At 38.0% G+C, this 20431-nt stretch overlaps 1 protein-coding gene across 10 annotated transcripts in view; it reads left to right on the forward strand.

Annotated features, from left to right (window-relative positions):
• The window catches only part of LCORL (ligand dependent nuclear receptor corepressor like), a 56706-nt gene that overhangs the window by 15994 nt on the left and 20281 nt on the right, over window positions 1–20431 (forward strand). For 4 of the 10 annotated variants that reach the window (XM_083457881.1, XM_083457884.1, XM_083457890.1 and 1 more), the window contains exons 2-6: window positions 3539–3604; window positions 7639–7718; window positions 7925–8054; window positions 10288–10542; window positions 14435–14525. In XM_083457881.1, the coding sequence (XP_083314007.1) occupies window positions 3539–3604; window positions 7639–7718; window positions 7925–8054; window positions 10288–10542; window positions 14435–14525 (622 nt within the window). Of the gene's footprint in view, window positions 1–3538; window positions 3605–7638; window positions 7719–7924; window positions 8055–10287; window positions 10543–14434; window positions 14526–15723; window positions 20296–20431 lie in introns of those variants that run through there. The other 6 variants (XM_083457888.1, XM_083457889.1, XM_083457883.1 and 3 more) reach the window with 4 other exon arrangements.

Consider the following 20431-nt stretch of genomic DNA (forward strand, 5'->3'; position numbering starts at 1 on the left):
AGCATGTGAAGTAGCTTCATTCACAGGTGGATTGTTTACTTATGCAAAAAGTTCCACAATGGAGTGTCTCTAGCACAGGGGTCAGCAAACTTTTTCAGCAGGGGGCCGGTCTGCTGTCCCTCAGACCTTGTGGGGAGCCGGACTATATTTTTATTGGGGGGGGTGAACAAATTCCTATGCCCCACAAATAACCCAGAGGTGCATTTTAAATAAAAGGACACATTCTACTCATGTAGAAACACTGATTCCTGGACCGTCCACGGGCCGGATTTAGAAGGCAATTGGGCTGGATCCGGCCCCCGGGCCTTAGTTTGCCTACCCATGCTAGGCTAGCATATCAACAATAGTTAACACCTGCTCTTGCTGTCCTGCAGTGGAGATTACTTTCGTGGACAAATGAGGTGACTGCAATTCTTCACTTGGTCACTAGATGGTGATCTTAAGTCGCAAAAAAAATGAAAAGTGACCAGTAATTTCGGACTGTGTGCAGTTGGCATGGCCAGTGGTCAGGAATGATGGGAGTTGTAGTCTAGCAACATCTGAAGATCCACAAGTCCCCCTGCCCCCAATTCATTCCATAAACTGGTAACGAAAAATGATGCTGGCCATTGCTGCCACCTGCTATTTAGGTGGAGCAGCATCCAGTAATGTCCCCAACTTAAGCTGCAAACCTTCAGAGGATGTGTGACATCATCAAAGACCAGATTTATTGAAACTGGTCATGAATTTATTGATTAAGTTTCTGTTAGTTTACCATCATGTATCCCAAAATGCCTCTTTTCTATAGGTAGCTAGCTAGAAGGGAAGGTTAGTAAAACTATGCAAATGTTAAAGATGCTTTCTGTTTTAAAACATTTACTGTATGTATATAATAAAATTGTAAGCACTTGTGTGCTAAAACACTTGCCCTTTAAACTGTTTTCAGTCTAGGTCTAGTTTCAAAAAAAGTTATAGTTGTGTTCTCTGCAACAAGCAGCATATGAATGGAAATTGGAGCTTTTGAAATTTTGCCTACTTCTTCAATATTTACTGTCTTGCATATATCATTCTAGCATGGGAATGGGCAGTATCTCTGGTGTGGAACATGTGTTCCTTCTGGGTAGTTTGTGTGCTCAGCTCTGGGCTCCAAGAAGCAAAATAGAGGAATGGTATTTGACTACTGAATGATACTTATATTTTCCTTCCCTGGTGTGGTTATTGCTGCCTTCTAGATTGCCTCCATTTTGGGCAAGCTGTACACTTCTTTAATTTGACTTCCTGTTGTCTTTATAAACCATGCAAATAATGATGGCTATCCCAAGAGGCTATGTTATCATAACGGTAGTTTTTAAAGAAAACTACCTTTTACAGTGTATTATGACCATACATAGTATCAAAGGTATATCTGAAGGGGGTCTCTGGATTCCTCCATTCATTAGGCTTTTAGCATATGCAATATAGGTAATGTTTGGTGATCCAAAATGTATGTGCAGTGTAAATATATTCTATACACCAGGGTTTCACAAAGTTGGATCTCCAGCTGTTTTTGGACTATAACACCCATTATCCCTAGCTAGCAGGAGCAGTGGTGAAGGATGATGTGTAGTCCAAAAATAGCTGGAGACCCAAGTTTGGGGAAGCCCTTCTTTGCACATTCTGCACGTGTAAAATACTGGCCTTTCATTTATATACCAAGCGAGTGACAGATGCGTTTTAAACTTACTGTAAGGTAAAGGTAAAGGTACCCCTGCCCGTACGGGCCAGTCTTGACAGACTCTAGGGTTGTGCGCCCATCTCACTTAAGAGGCCGAGGGCCAGCGCTGTCCGGAGACACTTCCGGGTCATGTGGCCAGCGTGACAAGCTGCATCTGGCGAGCCAGCGCAGCACACGGAACGCCGTTTACCTTCCCGCTGGTAAGCGGTCCCTATTTATCTACTTGCACCCGGAGGTGCTTTCGAACTGCTAGGTTGGCAGGCGCTGGGACCAGACAACGGGAGCGCACCCCGCCACGGGGATTCGAACCGCCGACCTTTCGATCGGCAAGCCCTAGGCGCTGAGGCTTTTACCCACAGTGCCACCCGCGTCCCCAAACTTACTGTATATGGCAACAATCACAGAGCTCCTGAGCTGGAGAAGAAGCTATTTGTGTAACTTCCTCATCCAGTTACGTACCTTGCCCAAATCAGCTATTAAACCGTGTTCCAAAATACTTAAATCTTAGAGGTGGAATGAGTAATAGCATAGCCTTGGTGTTTCCACAAGTTAACTATCATTTGAGGGAAGAACAAGAAAGGAGGAGGCAAAATTCATTCCACTCTGTATATAAATCGTAGCTGTCATACTAACTTTGATCTTGCAAACTTGGCCAAACATTATCAAATAAATAATACAGATGTCCAGTTAACACATAATATTAAACCAAACAGGTTGTGAATTCTTAAAGAGTATTAAAATGTAAAATATAAATTACACAAAAGAGAGATAATGTAGTACTGTAGTAAGACAGGGTTGGGTTGTAATTTTACTTCAGAGAAATATAGACAGTAACTCTCTTAATTTTTAAAGAAACTTTGTAAATATTTTAAACTGAACAATAAAGATAGCCTCTTATTAACCAACAATCCATATAATAAGTTAATCCTAGCAATACTGTCTATTAGGAAGTGCCCAGTGGTGCCTGGATATTTTTAGAAACCAACAAATATTGTGAATTCTAAATGGATAGTGCAATTTGTGAGTTTGGAGCCATCATGCCAAAAAATATGTCTAGTTACTCCAAAAGCATGTTTCAGTCCACCATCTTGATTAAAAATGAATCAAACATCTGAATAGCATCTTGGTGGTGATGAAGTCTTCCATCCCCACCACTGGAGTACAAGGACTGAATTTGGTGGTGATATCTCAAGACGCAAGCAAAACTATGTCAAATAATGGGCAAATACAAGTTTCAGTGACATCCAGACTTCGACAGACAGCACTATCCCCACCTTAGAAACCCTCTGCCAAGTATGGCAGTGTTACCTACACAGGTATCTAAATGTATAGTGAACAAACAAATGGACAGACAAAACTTTTTCCAAAATATCTAGTAGATAACTTGGGAACAAAGCTCTGGAAATTCTATTTCTTGATCCTACAAGCCACAACATTGTGTGAAGGGATTTCAGAGATTCAGTGGGCTGGGACACACAATTTTAAGGGGGTGCAATTCACTGGAGTTCTCACACAAGCCATGATCTCCCCCCCCCCCAAACACCCTAAATGCCCTATTCCGAGATGCATTTGTGGGCTGGGGGAGATTATGTACAAGGTTATCAACAATGTGGATGGTGCCATTCTATCAATAACTCCATTCCCCCCCCCCCCAAAAAAAAACCCACTTGGAAGAAGACATTGGAAGGGAAAAAGAAGATACCTACTAGGCAATTAGCACTGAGAAGAAACTCCATTTACTGTGTTGTCCCCAAATGCAATGATATACTTTCCCCACTGCTGCATTTGTGTAAATAACTTTTTGATGTAATAATTGTAAAATGTTTCAATTTTTCTTTTTGTTAGGTTTTGAAAGTATTTTAGAAGGGCTTTATGGACCAAGGCTACGAAGAGACCTCAGTTTATTTGAAGGTAAAAAAAAAGTTTGAAGTGCTTAAAGTCTACCTTTAAATAATGTGACAATTTGAAGCATGTTTTTGAAAAATAAGTAATTGTGCTGGGGAATTTTAGTGTTTGTTGTCTTTGTTCTGTTCTCTACAAGTGCTTTTCCATTTCTTTTAACCTTGATTTAAGATTAGTTTAACGTCCTTGATTTAACATAAGTGTTCCTGATATTTTGTTCACTTTAGAATATTGACACTGTTAAGTTTCTTTTTGGGGTGTTACCTAATGAAAGGAATAACAGGAATCGGTGTACTGCTAAGATTATTTTTGAACTAATTAAATATGATAACAGTAATGATTTTGCACCATTATTATCATAACTGAATAAAGTCTCACTTTTCTGAATCCTGTGCAAATGTGTATTTGTAAAAATATATTTCTTTGAATAAATTATTGTTTAATTAAAAAAAACTTTTTAAAAGAGAGTTGGTGCTGTGGCTGAGGACTAGATTCCAGAGTCAGCAGAATCAAGCAGTAAAGCTTTTCCCATGTTTATGGCTTCAACGCTATCGCTTCTGCCATGAAAAGAGATGTTAGCAGGGAAAATAACAAGAGGCTTCAAAGAAGTCAGGAAGACTACTTTTTGGGAGCCTTGTATATCAGTCTACTTGTTCTTTGTGTTGGGATTTGTTGGTTTTTCTCTACTGTGATTGGGAACTGCTTGGAAATGAGTTGTCTGGACAGGGCAGAGAGGAATAGAAGTGGCCTTGGTATGCATATTCCAAGGCAGGAGCAGGTAGGGCTGGGGCAGAGAGATAGGCTTATGGGCAGAATGCTGGTAGACGTTTGAGGGTTATCTCCCCTTGCCCATCTCATTATCCTAGCAGCACCCCTTTTGTTTTTAAGCTTCTGTTTCTCAATTCAGGTCCATTAATAGATTTTATTCTTGATTAACATACTAAGCTAGTGTTTTATCACAGAAGCCTGGTCAGATGATGCTGAGTTAAAAGTCAGCTTTATCCACTGGATTTTTCTTTGTTGCAGTATCTTCAACCTAGAAGACGGGTAGTGGAGAATGCTGGTAGTGTTGTCTGTTGAAATTTCACCATTTAAAAGTTCTGTGGCAGTCATTTTGAATGCTCTTAAGGGTTAGTGTTAGAGACAAAACTGGGCTTCTGGTGGATGTATCACCCAATCTGCAGTCCCAACAGTCTTCCTACCAAAGTTAGCTGGATGGTCTCAGTTTCCCAGGATTGTTTTCTGAGGGATTTCATCCATGCTGAGATCTACCGATACTTGTCATGATAGTGTTCCATGATCTCCATGACAGCTATGAGTCTGTCTGTTAATATCTTTCACCACTCAAGTGTCTGGACACAGTCTTGCTTTCATGTTTTGTGTTGACTGGGATGACAATGATCTGAAGGTGGAATAACTTGTTATGGTTCCTTTGTCATGGATGCAACACTACTTGGTAGGGTTTAGGCTTAGTGGACTTCCTCTCCTCCGTAGATATGGTTACCTACCTAAATACGCCACCTGCGGAGACAGACAAATTAAGCTGGTTTCCTAAAAGTTGTAGGGGATTTTCATGCCATTACAGCTGACATTCCTCTTGAAACATAGTGATTTTTGGAATTAGGTAATGGTCCAAGATGCTGTATTACTCCTGAGCATCCTCTCCTGTTGGAAAACACAATGGCAGGAAGAATAAAGGAAAATTTGTGAGGCATTTCACCAAAGACGGACTAAAGCCATTTCAAGTTTCCTCTCATTTTATAAGTTGTTTGTTTAATTTAAATATTGATAGACAGTATTTTCACATTTTGGCTGTGAAGTCAAGACATTACCTCCACTTACCTTCGTGACCTAATTTAGGAGATTGGAAAGGTTCTCTGAGATAATGTATATGAGGATGGCAAACATGTCTTCCCCTCTCCTGCTCCAGAGGATGCTGAACTACAGTCCTCATTATCCCATTATGACCATGCCGGCTAATGCTGATAAGAGTTGTAGTTCAGCAAAATGTAGGACTCATTGGTTCAGCATACCTGATGTTTGTGGAACTCAACACTCATAAAAAGCATTATAAATGCTAAGCATTATTATTACTTTCATATAGTTGCACTGACATTCTTCTTGAAGGAAAGGAAGATATTAATTGACCAGTACACAGTGGTCATCTATCAATACCCATTGTACAAAGGGAATGGCTTGCCTCTTTGAAATGCCGTCCTGGTGAGATATGCCTAATGCCAACTTTGTTTTCTTTTAGGCACCAGGCAGAAATTAGATTGATGACCCAATCATTTAAAACATTTTTACTATATTAAATAGCAACTCTCATTTGCCCACATTTTAAACTCTCAATTTATTGCACTTTTACCTGCTGTTTTTTTTTATTGTTGTCTATATGCTGAATTGTTTATTGTTCTTTGTGTTGTTTTTAGTCTTTGTAAACTGCATTGAAAGGCAATATATAAATGTTTTAAATAAATAAATAAATAAAATGTAACAAATAATATAAAAAGAAAAAAAATCTGTAAATACTTGCTTAAGAGAACATACATTTTACTTTAAGTACTAGTCTAGCAAGATATACAATCCTGCCATCTAAACATTTTAGAGCCCCATTTATTTCAGTGAAAAATATTTAAGAGAAAAATGAGATATCAAAATGTTTAGGTTTCATAAAATCAGGATGATTTTATATGGAGAGATCTTGAAAAATTTGACATGATAGAATTTAGTGTTATTATGAGTTTTCTCCAGCTACTAATTAAAGACAGCAAGGTATGGTATATTGTATAGTTCAGTTGGAACTAATTTATGGTGACACAATTATTTTCTATAATTAAATTGCCCTTCCTAAGATAGATACAGTATGGGATTTTCTAGTTCGTTGCTGTTCCACCATATATACCTGTTGAATTTAGTCCCTTTGGGATTTCTATAGATTAATAGGTGCTAGAAAGTGTTGTTTTATTTATTGGAGTGCAGACTCCAGCGAAGAAAATACACAGTGCTGTGTTCATTTATTTTGATCTTTAAACAGCCAACATTTTCTTTAGTAGCAACTCAACTGCATTGCCCTACCAGCATCTGCTGCTATCTTGCTTATACTGTCATGCCCCTTGTCTTCCCCCAATTGGTTGACTAAGCAGGAGCTGACAATGGCATTTTCATCACCTCCTTAACAGAGTACTACTCTGCCTTCTAGGTACTAGAAAAAATCCTAGTGTTAGAAACAGAATTGGCTAGTGCTAGACTCTTAGTCTTTATGCTAGTGTGTTAAATTTTGTAAACAAACACAACCCAATCTGAATGAAGTATGGAGAAATATTCAAAGTTCCTGAAAGCAAATACAGTGGTACCTCGAGTTACAAACGCTTCAGGTTACAAACTCCGCTAACCTGGAAGAGTTACCTCAAGTTAAGAACTTTGCCCCAGGATGAGAACGGAAATCGTGTGCTGGCGGCCGCAAGAGGCCCCATTAGCGAAAGCACGCCTCTAGTTAATAACAGTTTCAGGTTAAGAACAGACCTCTGGAACAATTTAAGCTCGTAACTAGAGGTACCACTGTAACTTATGTTTCACATATCCAATATTAGAGGAGAGAATACAGCTCAGTGTGTTCAATAGAATGTGTTAGAATCCTATGCATGTTTATTCAAAAATAAGTTTCATGGGGCATACTCCCAAGTTAGGTAGAGGTAGCAGAGGTAGCCAACATGAGGGCGTCCTGGGGTTTGGGATTGCAGCCTTAGTCATTCTTAGTTTCCACTGAAATCTGGAATTTAAGTTTTGTCATAGTTGCTTGCACTTAGGCTCCATTGAAAAAAACAGAAAAAGTCACTAATCTGCTTGGGCTCCAAACTAATACAGTATATCTTTTTGAAAACAGTGTGCTGTGTACATATGCAATCTTCTCATGGTGACAGCTCATTGTAAAAGTATCTCTTCTTAAGAATAGTTAAACAGATAATTGCCTTTGGTAGTAGTCAATTATAAGTTTCTTTAACACTTTATTTTTATAATTTTCTTTTAATTTCCCCCTCTAGACTGTGAACCAGAAGAAGTGGCTGACTGGTCTATGGATGAAAAATGTTCCTTTTGTAATTTACATAAAGACACAGTCAGTGTGAGTATGTGTGCTATAAATTGTTGAAAGAGATGGTTTCTAATATATTTATTAAAATCTTATTTGAATTCAAATTATTTTACAGTATAAAAGAGCTGATGAATGCATATTTTTAAAATGGAAATCCTTCTTAATCTTAGTCACTATTTGCAAATTTTTAGAGCCATAATTTACCCATATTTAGAAGTGTTCTTTATACCTTTTAGGATCATACGACAATTATTGGTTCTTTGCAGTCAACACCTACAGAGGAACTATCATCTCAGGGCCAGTCCAACACTGATAAAATTGAGTGCCAAGCAGAGAATTACCTAAATGCACTCTTTCGCAAGAAAGGTAATATTACTTCAATTGATGTCATAATTGATTGTATTTGTCTAGTAATTCTTTTGAATCACTTTCAACACACAAACCTGCAATTGGATATTGCCATCCCTTTGCAATTTTCATATGTTCTGTTTGCCATTGCCAGTCTGTCCCAGTGTAGCTTTATATTCTTCTTTATTAATTTTTTTTTTAAAAAAAACTTTTCTAATGGAAAGCATTTCTGATTCACTTACCTTATGCTAAAGCTACTTTAAGGGGAAACTGGTTATGGGGTGGGCCTCCCTTTTGGTTGGCATAGAACTGTATGCAGGATGGTCCTGTATCTATGCTGGAGCTACTTGTGGAGAGCAAAGGGAGAGTAGTTAGCAGTAGTCAGCAGCCTGAACACATACACGTCATAGAATGTATGACTGTTTCCATAATTTCTTGCCTTTTTGAGCAAATGTACACTAGGCTTTTCAGTCAAGGGCATGGATGGTGGTGTACACCTCTGCTTTCCAGGCATTGTTTATTTAGCACATAATATATAACTGCAATATTTCCACATACATGATTTTCTGCCTGAGAATCCAAGAGTAATGGCAGCTTCAGGAGCATACCAAAATTATGCATCAGATCCTGTAGGGCTAAACAAAAGCCAATCAAGTGTGGGTACCTCATTTACTTTGCAGGAATTTCTAGATCTAATAATCTTCATGTTGTCTTCAATTTTAGTTTGTCAGCTTTCATGTAATATATGCATGACTTATATACTCTTGTGCCAATTAGAGCTGGGCAGTGTATCGATACATTGTCAAAAATCAGTTTGAAGTTCACATTGCGGTAACACTTTCATAATATTCAACATGGCGATATATCGCGAATCACAATATGTGTGTGTGCTATGTAAAAAATTGTGATGTGGGAAAAACCATGAAGCCAGTTATCACGGTGCCTTCTGCCCCTGTTGCTCTGTACTATAAAATAACAGTTGTAAAAATATGTTAAAGGTAAGTAAACACGTATCCATTTTATACCACTAAGTCAGTGATAGCCAAACTTGGCCCTCCAGCTGTTTTGGGACTACGATTCCCATCATCCCTGACCACTGGTCCTGTTAGCTAGGTATGATGGGAGTTGTAGTCCCAAAACAGCTGGAGGGCCACGTTTGGCCATCACTGCCCTAAGTAATAGCACTTTACAGGACATTACCCTGTTCACCTCTACATAGTTACATCCTTATTTCAGTCATCGTGTTATATTGGTATATCACAATGTTGAAAGCCAGACATGGTTCAGCCCTAGTGCCAATTAAGCGTTTCCTACTACAGTATTACATGTTTCTGCCTATTTTTGCTGTAGCAAACATTGATCCTTAAAATCAGTTTGCAAGTGGGACAGGGATATTGCTTTATTAATAATACCTTTTTTGTAAACTACCTTGAATGGAAAAATGGTGGGATATAAATACTTTTTGAAAAGTAAATTGATGTCCTGCTCAGATGATAGCAGTAATTCAGAATGCATGGGCAAAGTACTTTTCTGCTGGGTACTAGGGTAAGGGGTGAGGGTTGTCTATTCATGGAAGCTTCTTGTGCAAGATTCCTGCAATGCAGGGGGTTGGGCTAGCCGACTCTTGGGGTTCCTTCCAATTCTATGCAGTTGAGGACTTTCTCGTCCAGATTTTATGTATTTTGAGAGCTGAAGAAGCAGCTGCCTCTTCGGCATTGAAGATCTTAGAGCAAAAACTAGATAAACATTTGACTACAAGTGCGATTCTCTTGTGTATATTTGTATTCTTTCTTTTGGATTTTAGCTCTTGAGTTCGTTGAGCCGACAGGACTTACGGAAAATGTTGAATTAACTGCTATTTAAATAAGTGAAATCTGTAGAGCATAGATCAGGGGTCAGCAAACTTTTTCAGCAGGGGGCCTCAGACCTTGTGGGGGGGGGGACTATATTTTTTTTGGTGGGGATGAACAAATTCCTATGCCCCACAAATAACCCAGAGATGCATTTTAAGCAAAAGGACTCATTCCACTCATGTAAAAACAAGCTGATTTCTGGACCGTCCACGGGCCGGATTGAGAAGGCGATTGGGCTGGATCTGGCCCCCGGGCCTTAGTTTGCCTACCCATGGCATAGACCGACAACTTGATAAATGTTCCATTGGTGTATTAAGTCTTGATGCGGACGGATAAAGCAAATGCAGTAAATGTGTTTATTCTAATTCATATGTTTATTTGCTATTATTTTCCTACAGATCTTCCTCAGAACTGTGATCCTAACATTCCCTTAGTTGCTCAGGAATTAATGAAAAAGATGATCCGTCAATTTGCAATTGAATACATTTCAAAAAGTAGTAAAATGCAAGAAAATAGAAACGGTTCGTCATATGAAACAAGTCTGATATGTAAAGGTATCCAAATGAACCAAACAGAAAATTCATTTCAGGAAGAACAGGATAGCCCTCTAGACCTCACTGTGAATCGAATACAAGAGCAGAATACTCAGCAAGGTAAATTTCTTTTTTGTTGTTTGTTTGATGTGATTAGAAATGAAATTCATTGAGTTTTATGATAAACAAGAAAGCTATCTTGAACACAGTTTCACTTACTATTATCTATACAGAATAATTTGTAAAGATAGGTGCCACAATCCACAGATCATACATGATTCTCTTGCACGTATGACTGCACCATATTTAAATGAGCAGATTTTAATCACACCTGTTCACATTGAGTTTTTAAAAATGAATTGAGAACCTCTTGGAATATATCTCTTAAGTAGTTGCTGGAGTAGGGCATTTAAAATGTAACCAGTTTGTAACCAGTTGTTGTGGGAGTCATCCACTTCCTTTGCCACCAGCACTTCCCGTAGTCTCTGAATCCAAGTGAAAGCAAGCAAGAGGGAAGCGAGATTACTGTGCTTATTGTCCCACACACAGCATAAGAAAAGCACTGATTTTCTTCCCTGCTGCAGCTCCTAGATACGAAAGTCCAGCGAGGGAATCACAGCCACTGTATCAGGTTCTGTGGCTTCTGCCTTTAAAGACCAGTAAAAAGAGAAAACAGATTGATGGGAGGCTAGCTAGCCTTAGCTTACTGCCCCTGAAATCGCATGTGCTGGCTACACCTGCAGTGAAAATTGTAGAGGACAATATAATTTGCCACTTGGGTGCTTACCCATGGAAAGCTGCCAGCTACTTAGTGCAGGCAAGTGGCAAATTACAAGACTGAATTGCGTATTTCTGCTAAATGTGCTGTCAGCCACAAATGAAGATTGAAAGTATCGTTAGTTGGGCATAATGATTAACCTTGATGTTCTTTCAGAGTTGTAAGCATTGTTCTCTGTTTTTGTTTTTTAAAAATCCCTCTTAAATTGACCATATATGCAAATCAAACCAGGAAGGGACAGCTCATATGAAGTTCATTTGTAATTTAGTTCTAACCAGGACTTCATGAAAGAAATAAGGAGATAGTTCTTCCAAAGTCAAGTCACTGATTTCAGTGAAAGGGAGTTAAGTATTGCAGCTTCTCCACGTAAATTAGTGCATCTTTAAAGTTATTTATTTAAAAATGCAGAACAAAGAGTTAGCAGTAACCGTTTTACTTTTCAAAATGCCATTAAAGAGAATTAATACTGAGCAAGTTAGCATCCTTAGGTCTTAATTATCCTTTTGTTGGATGGATTAATATATGGACTTTTGTAGACACAAAATAAATTGTTGGTATTATATAAATTTATTCCATTACTATAACCTCTTTAAATAGAAGGAATAAGACTGTTCACAGACATATACTTATTTAGTGAAAATTAATTTATTTTGTTGTATAAATTTTCTATATATGTATGTTTTACTTTAGAAGCCAGCATTTAAACTTGCCTCTTTTTGACTTTCAACATTGGAGGTGGGGGTTTGTAGTAGGAGTTATACTTACCTGTGTTAATACATCTTCTCTACAGCTGCTGTTTTCATTTTCAGAAAATGCCCTTTCTGAAAATGTGTAGTTTTATTCCAAGCAGCATGATGGAGTTGGGGGTTGCATGATGAGGTTGGGGGTTGCATGATGGGGTTGGGGGTTGCAGCAGCTGAACGAATGGGCCATGAAGCAGGGGGTTTCTCTTTAGCCTAAATTTCAGATATCTTAATGAGTAGAAGAGGAGTAGGACTGCACTGAGCAATGAAGATTGAGGGAGTAAAATCTAATACCCTCCAGGTGTGTACAGTGCCAAAGAGCAGTGAAATGGGTTGTAAGCATGTCATTGATACTTCTGTTGTACAATATAACAAAGTCAAATGGCTGAAAATGCTGACAGGTATACATTTTATATATCATATTAGCGATGGCTGTTATAAAAAGTAGTTATTAAAGACACTTATTGAAATAATAGCTTGCAACTCAGCCAGGCAGATGAAGATGATGTCCTATAAGCCTCAGGAGTGGGGATTTGGTCCAACTATCATACTGGATCCTTAATTTCCTTCCTGGCTGTGGGTCAACTTTGACAGGTGCCCAGAATTGCAAATACACCTGTTCACCACTTATTTTGGTCAGACCTTGCTATTCCCCCACTTTTCCTATCAAATACCTGAAGAGTACTAATGACCAGGCACTTCTTAGGATGGGTTACAGACACTTTTACTCATTTCTGATATCTGAAATTTAAGCTAAAGAGAAATCCCCAATTTCCAACCCATTTGTTCAACCTGTACTTTGAAATGGCTGAATATCTGTAACTATCTGCCAATATATTCTCTTTAAAGCTATATAATTAAGGATATGCCTCCCAGTGCTTTTGTGCTAAGCTGCAGCATTTTTCCTAAGTTAAACATGGCATGCACCCAGGGGCGTCTTACCCATAGAGGGGCGCCAGGGCGCCAAGTTCTGGAGGGCGCCATGGAAGAGGCAGAGGCTGGACGTGGCACCTCCCAGCATCAGCTTGTCACCCTCGCCCGCCTCCTCCATGCCGTGCCGAAGCTGCACCCAGAGCCTCCATCTGCCATGGCCACCGTGGCACGAAGCGGCCAGCTGAGCCAGGAGATGCCACGTCCACCCTCCGCCTCTTCCCCGCTGGAGGAGCTGCCCTCCAACTGCTGCCCGCCCTTCCAGCCCCGCCGGCAGCGCCATCCTCCCTTAAAAACTCTGGGGAAGGGGGGGCACCGCCAGAGGGAGCTTTGCACCACGGCGCCAGATATGCTTAATACTACCCAATATTGTGCCACTGCCATGTAATTAAGAACATGGCAATATGAGAAGTAGCTTTCTGTCATCTCATTATGTAGCTCATTTACCCATCTTAATGGTATATATTCTAATTGCATAATTTATATATATCTGCCATCAGTTGAATGTAAAACATATATGCAGAAGAATGAGATAGTAGGATGGGCAGTATCATTTTAGGTTGCTTGTGGGCAATCACATTTTTAAATGTTCCTGTGTGTAAAATCTTCCTGCAATTAGAAGGTTAGCACATTGTGAAACAGACTGGATTAGTACCTTTCTCTCTGGTATGCTAGGTTTTAACTTGCTGGAAAACGGTAAAGAGACCCCTGACAGTTAAGTCTAGTCGCGAACAACTCTGGGGTTGCGGCGCTCATCTCGCTTTACTGGCTGAGGGAGCCGGTGTTTGTCCGCAGACAGCTTCCGGGTCATGTGGCATGGATAGGGGAGCATTAAAAAAGCATTCTTCGTCTCCAGGCAGAAGTAGTACAGTACATTTTACCACTTTTCTCATTCTGCTGCATGTATAGATTAGGCTTATATGTGGAACTTGGAACCCTATTTGGTCACAGTGCTGGGGGCATACATGACCTGCACCATAGGTCACCAACCTTTCTAGATCTGTGAGCGCATTTTGAAAACCCGATAAACTGTCATGGGCACTCATCACACACCACTACAGCACATGCATTCTCCAAGGGCACTCATATTTCTCTCCACTGCCAGTAATCAGGCTTGAAAGAAATGTTTTAGCTTTTTCAAGCTTAATGGGGAGTAATCTTCCTAGAGAGTGCAGTTGGGGAAGGCATGGTTAACCCTCACTCCCCAGCTGTAATCTACAGGAAGATCACATGCACCTCAGCAAAAGCTAGGCTTGAAAAAAGCCTTCTCTTGGAGCCAAGCCTAATTGTAGCAGGGTAAGGGTGACTTTGAGGAACTGGTGAATGAAGAATTAATCGTGTTGACAACCTACAAATTGAGACCTACAAATTGGTAGATCTTACCTACAGCGACCCGACCATTGTACTTCGATGTTTTGTAAAGTTAGAGATAGCAACAACAGAAGATCTTTATTACTGTCGTAGACCAGCGTAAGGAGGGAGGGATACAATCAAAAATGAATTTTGTTACTGTAAAGGAAACCTATTACCTAAGTAATCCTTATACTGTTTGCTATTACAATAGGGGATGGAGTGCTAGATCTTTCTACAAAGAAAACAAGCTTGGAACAGTCAGCATATGATGGATCTTGTTCTGAAAATTCTGTGTCTGGGTAAGCAAATAAGCATTATTTTTGTTTTGTTAAACGTGATAAATGGAAATTAAATTTTAAGCTTGAAAACAGATTTCTTTTGTAACCGATTTCTGTAAAATGTTTACTGACACATGTTTTGCTTTTGCCAAGGAGTTTCACTCATAATTGTGTGTTCATATATAACTCATATGTTTCATTTTGTGTTTTTCACATTTTTCTGTTAAAGAAAAGTTATCAGAACAATCACCAAACTTTACTGAATGCTTACATACATAAGGAAACTAGGCTATTGAAGAAAATTTATTCTTCATGATTTAGAGACAAAGAAAAATATTTACATTTTAATAGTAGAAAGTTTTTTTAAAAAAACAGCTATACTCCTTATTGTTTCCTAATGAAAGAGAGAGCTCTTGATGGCCATTCTTGCATTTTGATACTACCACTCGTGTTATGCTGCTGAGAGACCCATTTATTATTAGATGTTTAATGTGCTGAAATGTACTATTTACTGAAATAATAGTTAAATAACAGATATTATAATTTTAGCATCCTTCCATCAATAGCAGGCTCTTTTTGTCAATTGTGCTTTTTGCAAACTTTTTTTAAAAGACTAACAGTTCAATAGAATTATTCCATGTTGTTTTGAAATTGCTTGTTTTTTCAGATAGTCGTGGAAAAAATAGATCATTTTATTAGCAATTAGGATGTAAGATTAGGACTTAATTGCAAAACTGAAAAATTAGTTGGATGTTTTAATATGTTTTCTGTTAGTAGTTGCAACGAAGTTTCTATGAGGGGGTTGACTCTTTTATTACTTGTTTAGCGGTAACGTCACGTTTCTACTAACAAAACTCCTTTTGGATGGGGGCATTCAATGGATGTTAAATTGTGTAAAGTTTTTAAGTGTTACTCTGCAAGCATCTGTCAAAAGGGAATTGCAAGCAGATACGAAAGTTATCATATACTGAGCTAGGATTTAAAGTTCTTGGAAGGGCTGCTGTAGAAGCTGGGGTATCATTTTTGACACATGGTCCTACCAGAACTGTAGCTTTTGCTATGGTAATCAATAGCTACCACATCTCAAAGACTTAAAAGTATCAGAAGCAGTGATGTTACCTAAGCAAGGAGTATAATAAAGGAGTGGACCCTTCCCTTCCATAGCTGTGTGAGAGTCTCTCATGCATCAGTTCACCATCGTTTCATTCCATCCATCCAGGAGACTCCACAGACACAGAGAGGACTATGTGGAAAGAAGTGCTGAGTTTGCAGATGGTTTGCTCTCAAAAGCGTTGAAAGACATTCAGTCCGGAGCACTGGACATTAATAAAGCAGGCATACTTTATGGCATACCTCAAAAAACTTTACTTCTCCACTTAGAAGCCTTACCAGCAGGAAAGCCTGCATCCTTTAGAAACAAAACTCGAGATTTCAATGACAGTTACTCTTACAAAGACAGTAGAGAAACTTGTGCAGTGCTGCAAAAAGTAGCCTTGTGGGCAAAAGCTCAAGCAGAGCGCACAGAAAAAAGTAAACTCACTCTACTTGAAACCTCAGAATTAAGATTCCCAACAGCTTCCAGTTACCTCCATCAGTTAACTCTACAAAGAATGGTCACTCAGTTTAAAGAAAAAAACGAAAACGTACAATATGAAACTTCAGCTCCAACAGTACAGTTAAAAATTCCTCAGCTAAGAATCAATGCTGTGCCCAAACAACAGCCTGATAGTGCTGGACTTCTGGATGTTATGTACCATGTTTCCAAAACCCCATCAGTCTTAGAAGGATCAGCTCTTCAAAAATTGAAAAATATACTCCCAAAACAGAACAAAATCGAATGTTCTGCATCTGTAACTCAGTCAAGTGTTGATTCATACTTTCTGCATGGGGACCTCTCTCCTTTGTGTCTTAATGCTAAGAATGGAATTGTTGATGGCACCTCTGAATCCACAGAAGATGGTTTAGATCGCAAGGATAACAAACAGCCAAGGAAAAAACGTGGTCGCTACCGACAATATGATCATGAAATAATGGAGGAAGCTATCACAATGGTAATGAGTGGAAAAATGAGTGTTTCCAAAGCACAAGGAATATATGGGGTACCTCACAGCACTTTAGAATACAAAGTTAAAGAAAGATCTGGAACGCTGAAGACTCCGCCGAAAAAGAAACTCCGATTGCAAGACACTGGGTTATTTAACATAACGGATTCAGGGACTGGCACCTGCAAAAATAGCAGCAAGCCTATATAGTTTCATTTGTTAGAAACCTCTGTGTGCGTGTGTGTGTGTGCGTGCGTGTGTGCGTGTGTATGCGGCTGTGTTCAACATACACACATGAGAAACAGAAAAATTCACTTAGTCAGAAGACAAATTTTACAGTTCAGAAACCACATACATGCCTTTTTGAAGAATAACTTTATTCAGGGTTTTCACTGTGGACAAAATGATAGAATCGATCACAATTGTGATAGTTTGTATTTAATATAATCCTTGTACAAATAAGTGAAAAAGATTCAGGTTTTATTCAGTAGTCAATAGCATAAAATGTTTGGAATAACATGTATTTGTCATGTGAAGCATTTTTTTTTTACTGATGAAGAGTGACCCTAGCCATTCAATAATCCATCTTATTAAGGAAATACATGATTAATACTTTGAAGACATTTATGCCTCAGAATTTTTCAGAAGTTGCAAGTAGCTGAAAATAATACAAATCAAGGGAAATTTAGGGGACAGTGCTAGTTTCTTAACTTGGAAACTATTGTGAAGTATTAGCTGAATATAGAATTTTCTATGGAAGAGAAACTACATAAAGGCTAAACATCTGATATAGATAAAGTTTCATTTTAAAAAGCGTGTGTTAGGTATAAAACTTGGTTCTTTTCATTTTATTGTTGGTTTAGCAAGAAATTGGTGTTTACAAAATATATACTTGTGAAAACTGACAAATTTAGTGTAGCTATAGAATGATTAACTATTAAATAAGATGGAATACTAAAGGCATAAAATTAACTGTTTTCCTTTAGTGTGGAAAATAAGCTAACTTGTAAGGGTTAAAGATGAAAGTTGGAATGCAGATTAGAGCATGTTCATAATGTGCACAGAATGAGCTTGAGAATGGTTATTTTGGTTTAAGTGTGCTGATTAGTTAGTTGGTGTTATGACTACTTACGTTTTATTTAAGGATTGTGTAACACTCCTACTGAAAAACCTCACTTGTAACAGTAATGTATTTGCTGCTGTGACATTTCAGAACTTTTTACTTTATCAAAATGAACATCAGGTTTTCATTTTGGTGGGCCGATACATCATCACTTTGCTAATAACCAAATTTACAGTTCAGGGTCTTATAGAATTACAGATATGAAACAGTGAAACTGTTTTGAATCTTCAGTAACTAGAGATTATTTGTATATTTACTGTTTGGAAGCCGGGCAGTTCATTTTAAATATATAACTTTTCATAGAATCTCAGAGGACCAGTTACCTTTAGATTACAGTTTTTTAAATGAATTTCAGAGTATTCATACTGGGCATGATCCTTTCCTGCAAGAAGAATCCCTTTGTGTTCATAGATTTACCATGTTCCACTTGGCTCTCCCAGCAAGCACGTAAACAGTCCACTAAGGCGGCCTGGGAGATGGGATCCCTGTGTGCACCCCCAATTTTTGCAAGCACCAGAGCTTATGTAACTTGACCAAGTGGAGCTGTGTGAACGTCTGGGACACACGTACACATCCAGTCCCTGAAAACCATCCACTGTGCTACCTGTGGGCTCAGGGCGTAAGGAGAGCAACAGAGTTGCTTTTGAGCCCTATGGAAATTCCTTATGTGTTGGCAATGTGCCCCCTAAGGGAAGGATCATAGCCACTAGATTTTATACTATGTAACCTGGGTATACTGTCAAATCATATATCATATTAATGGAGACATCCATGGCCTTTTTCATTGAAAAACTAGATTTTTATGGGAAAGCTTACAATTTTCAGACACTGTATTTTGCCACGCATGTGTGACTGAACACGTTCTAAGCAACATTTTCTGTAAGGTAATTTTATTTCGACTCTGTGAATTATACCATCTGAATTCACATGCCGTTATATTTTAAAAGTATGCTATCCACCTCAGTTGGTAACATTTCATAATAAACTATTGAGAGGGGAATCAGCCCTTTCTTTTTGATATTTTAAAAACTGGAGTGACGATATAAAATAAAGGTAACAAAACTGGCCTCTTAGTTCCGTGCTGAATCTTCTTCAGCTCTGTTGCGTATTAGGAAATCTTTTAAAAGCAAAATTCTGTGTTAGAGAAATTAAGAGACCATCCAACATCAGGTGTCCAGGTCATCTTTCATTTTGAAGAACTAAGCCATATTTTTGTCAGGATTAAGATGATTGATTTCTTGCGTCTTTCCCAGTAGAAAAAAAAAAGATTACAGGTTTCACTGTCTTTTCTAGAACATTTGACTTGGAGAGCTATTGGGACTTAGGTTACTGCTTAATACATGAGCTGGGATCCTTCTTAGACACCCATCATTTTCATCCTTCTCACTACAGTTCCTTGCTCCCCCTGAAAAATGGTTCCTGAGGGTCAAGAGCCTCTGGACCACTGTGTCACGTGACATAAGAGGGGGATTCCACTGTGAGAGGATTTCCCACTGTTGCACGACTTCTTAGATCTCAGCCTTTCTTTTTTTTTAATTTCTCAGACAATATTAGACTTTAGTCAGAGATATATATATCAAAGACATTACAGTACACTTTTAATATCATTTTAAAAGGTGGCCTGACCAAAAAAGTAACAGGATTCATAAAATCAGGGATCATTTTGCTATTGACTTTTAACAGTGGTAGTTTTATATGTAATATTAATTTTCAGCATTTTAGTACTTGTATTTATTTTTGGTCAGAAATAGTATATTAAAATATTTTTTGATAGTTTGTAGATAATGCTCAACCTGTACGTTTTAAAAAAGAAATGTAATTATTTCTAATGAATGGTCTGAACCTTTGATTATACAACTGAGGAAAGGCAGGGAAATGCATAGACTCCCCTTATCCACCCCTAATGTGTTCTTTTAAAAAGGTTGTTTAAGTTATAATTTTGAAGTACTTTTAAATTCAGTTACCAGATGCTACTTAGAAATTGACAAGTCTCTGAAAATACATATTTCAGCAGACTTTTAAATGAAGGTGAAAGCAAGCCCTACATGCTTTCTACTTATTTGAATGTTTCTCAAGTATTTTATATTAAAAAAAGAAAACAGTGCCTCTGTTTTTAGAACTACTGCTCAGTAAAGTTGTTTAAACCATTTCTGGTAGCTAATGACTATTTTATATTAAATTAAATTGTATATTAACTTTAGTAATACTGTTTTTTTAGTTGTTTACAGTACAAATACCTGTATTTGTGTGTTTTTTTTAATTGCAGTATTTCCATTGTTGCAGTAATTTAGTAAAACTCTGTGGCTGCCTTGATTTTTGACAGATTTTGTTAATAACTGATTTCTAGGCAATTAGTTCTATTTATGCATAAATCAATTGCACTATAATTCATGAATTATTTATTACAATATTTTCTAATGAATTCCATGTATTTGTCTTGTGTTGTAAATGTACTGTAATTCTGTTTCCTCTTTGTGTTGTTATATTTCTAAATCTGATTGTATGAATTTGTTAATGTGTTTCTATGTTGTAATTTTTAGTAAAGCACTTCAATGCTTTTGCACATAAATTTACAAAACTGATGTGTCATTGATTTGCTCATTCAGTAAAAAGAAAAATACTTTTATGTTGCCTCATTTGATTTAATCCATGGGCAAGACAACAGTGGTATAACAAGAGCAAAGTTACAATAAGTTACAATTACACTTTTTACACACTTAGCACAAACATTGACACAGGGCAATATTTTTCATATATGGGCC

This window comes from Podarcis tiliguerta (assembly GCF_965153285.1).
Source record: "Podarcis tiliguerta genome assembly, chromosome: 9".
Taxonomy (NCBI): domain Eukaryota; kingdom Metazoa; phylum Chordata; class Lepidosauria; order Squamata; family Lacertidae; genus Podarcis; species Podarcis tiliguerta.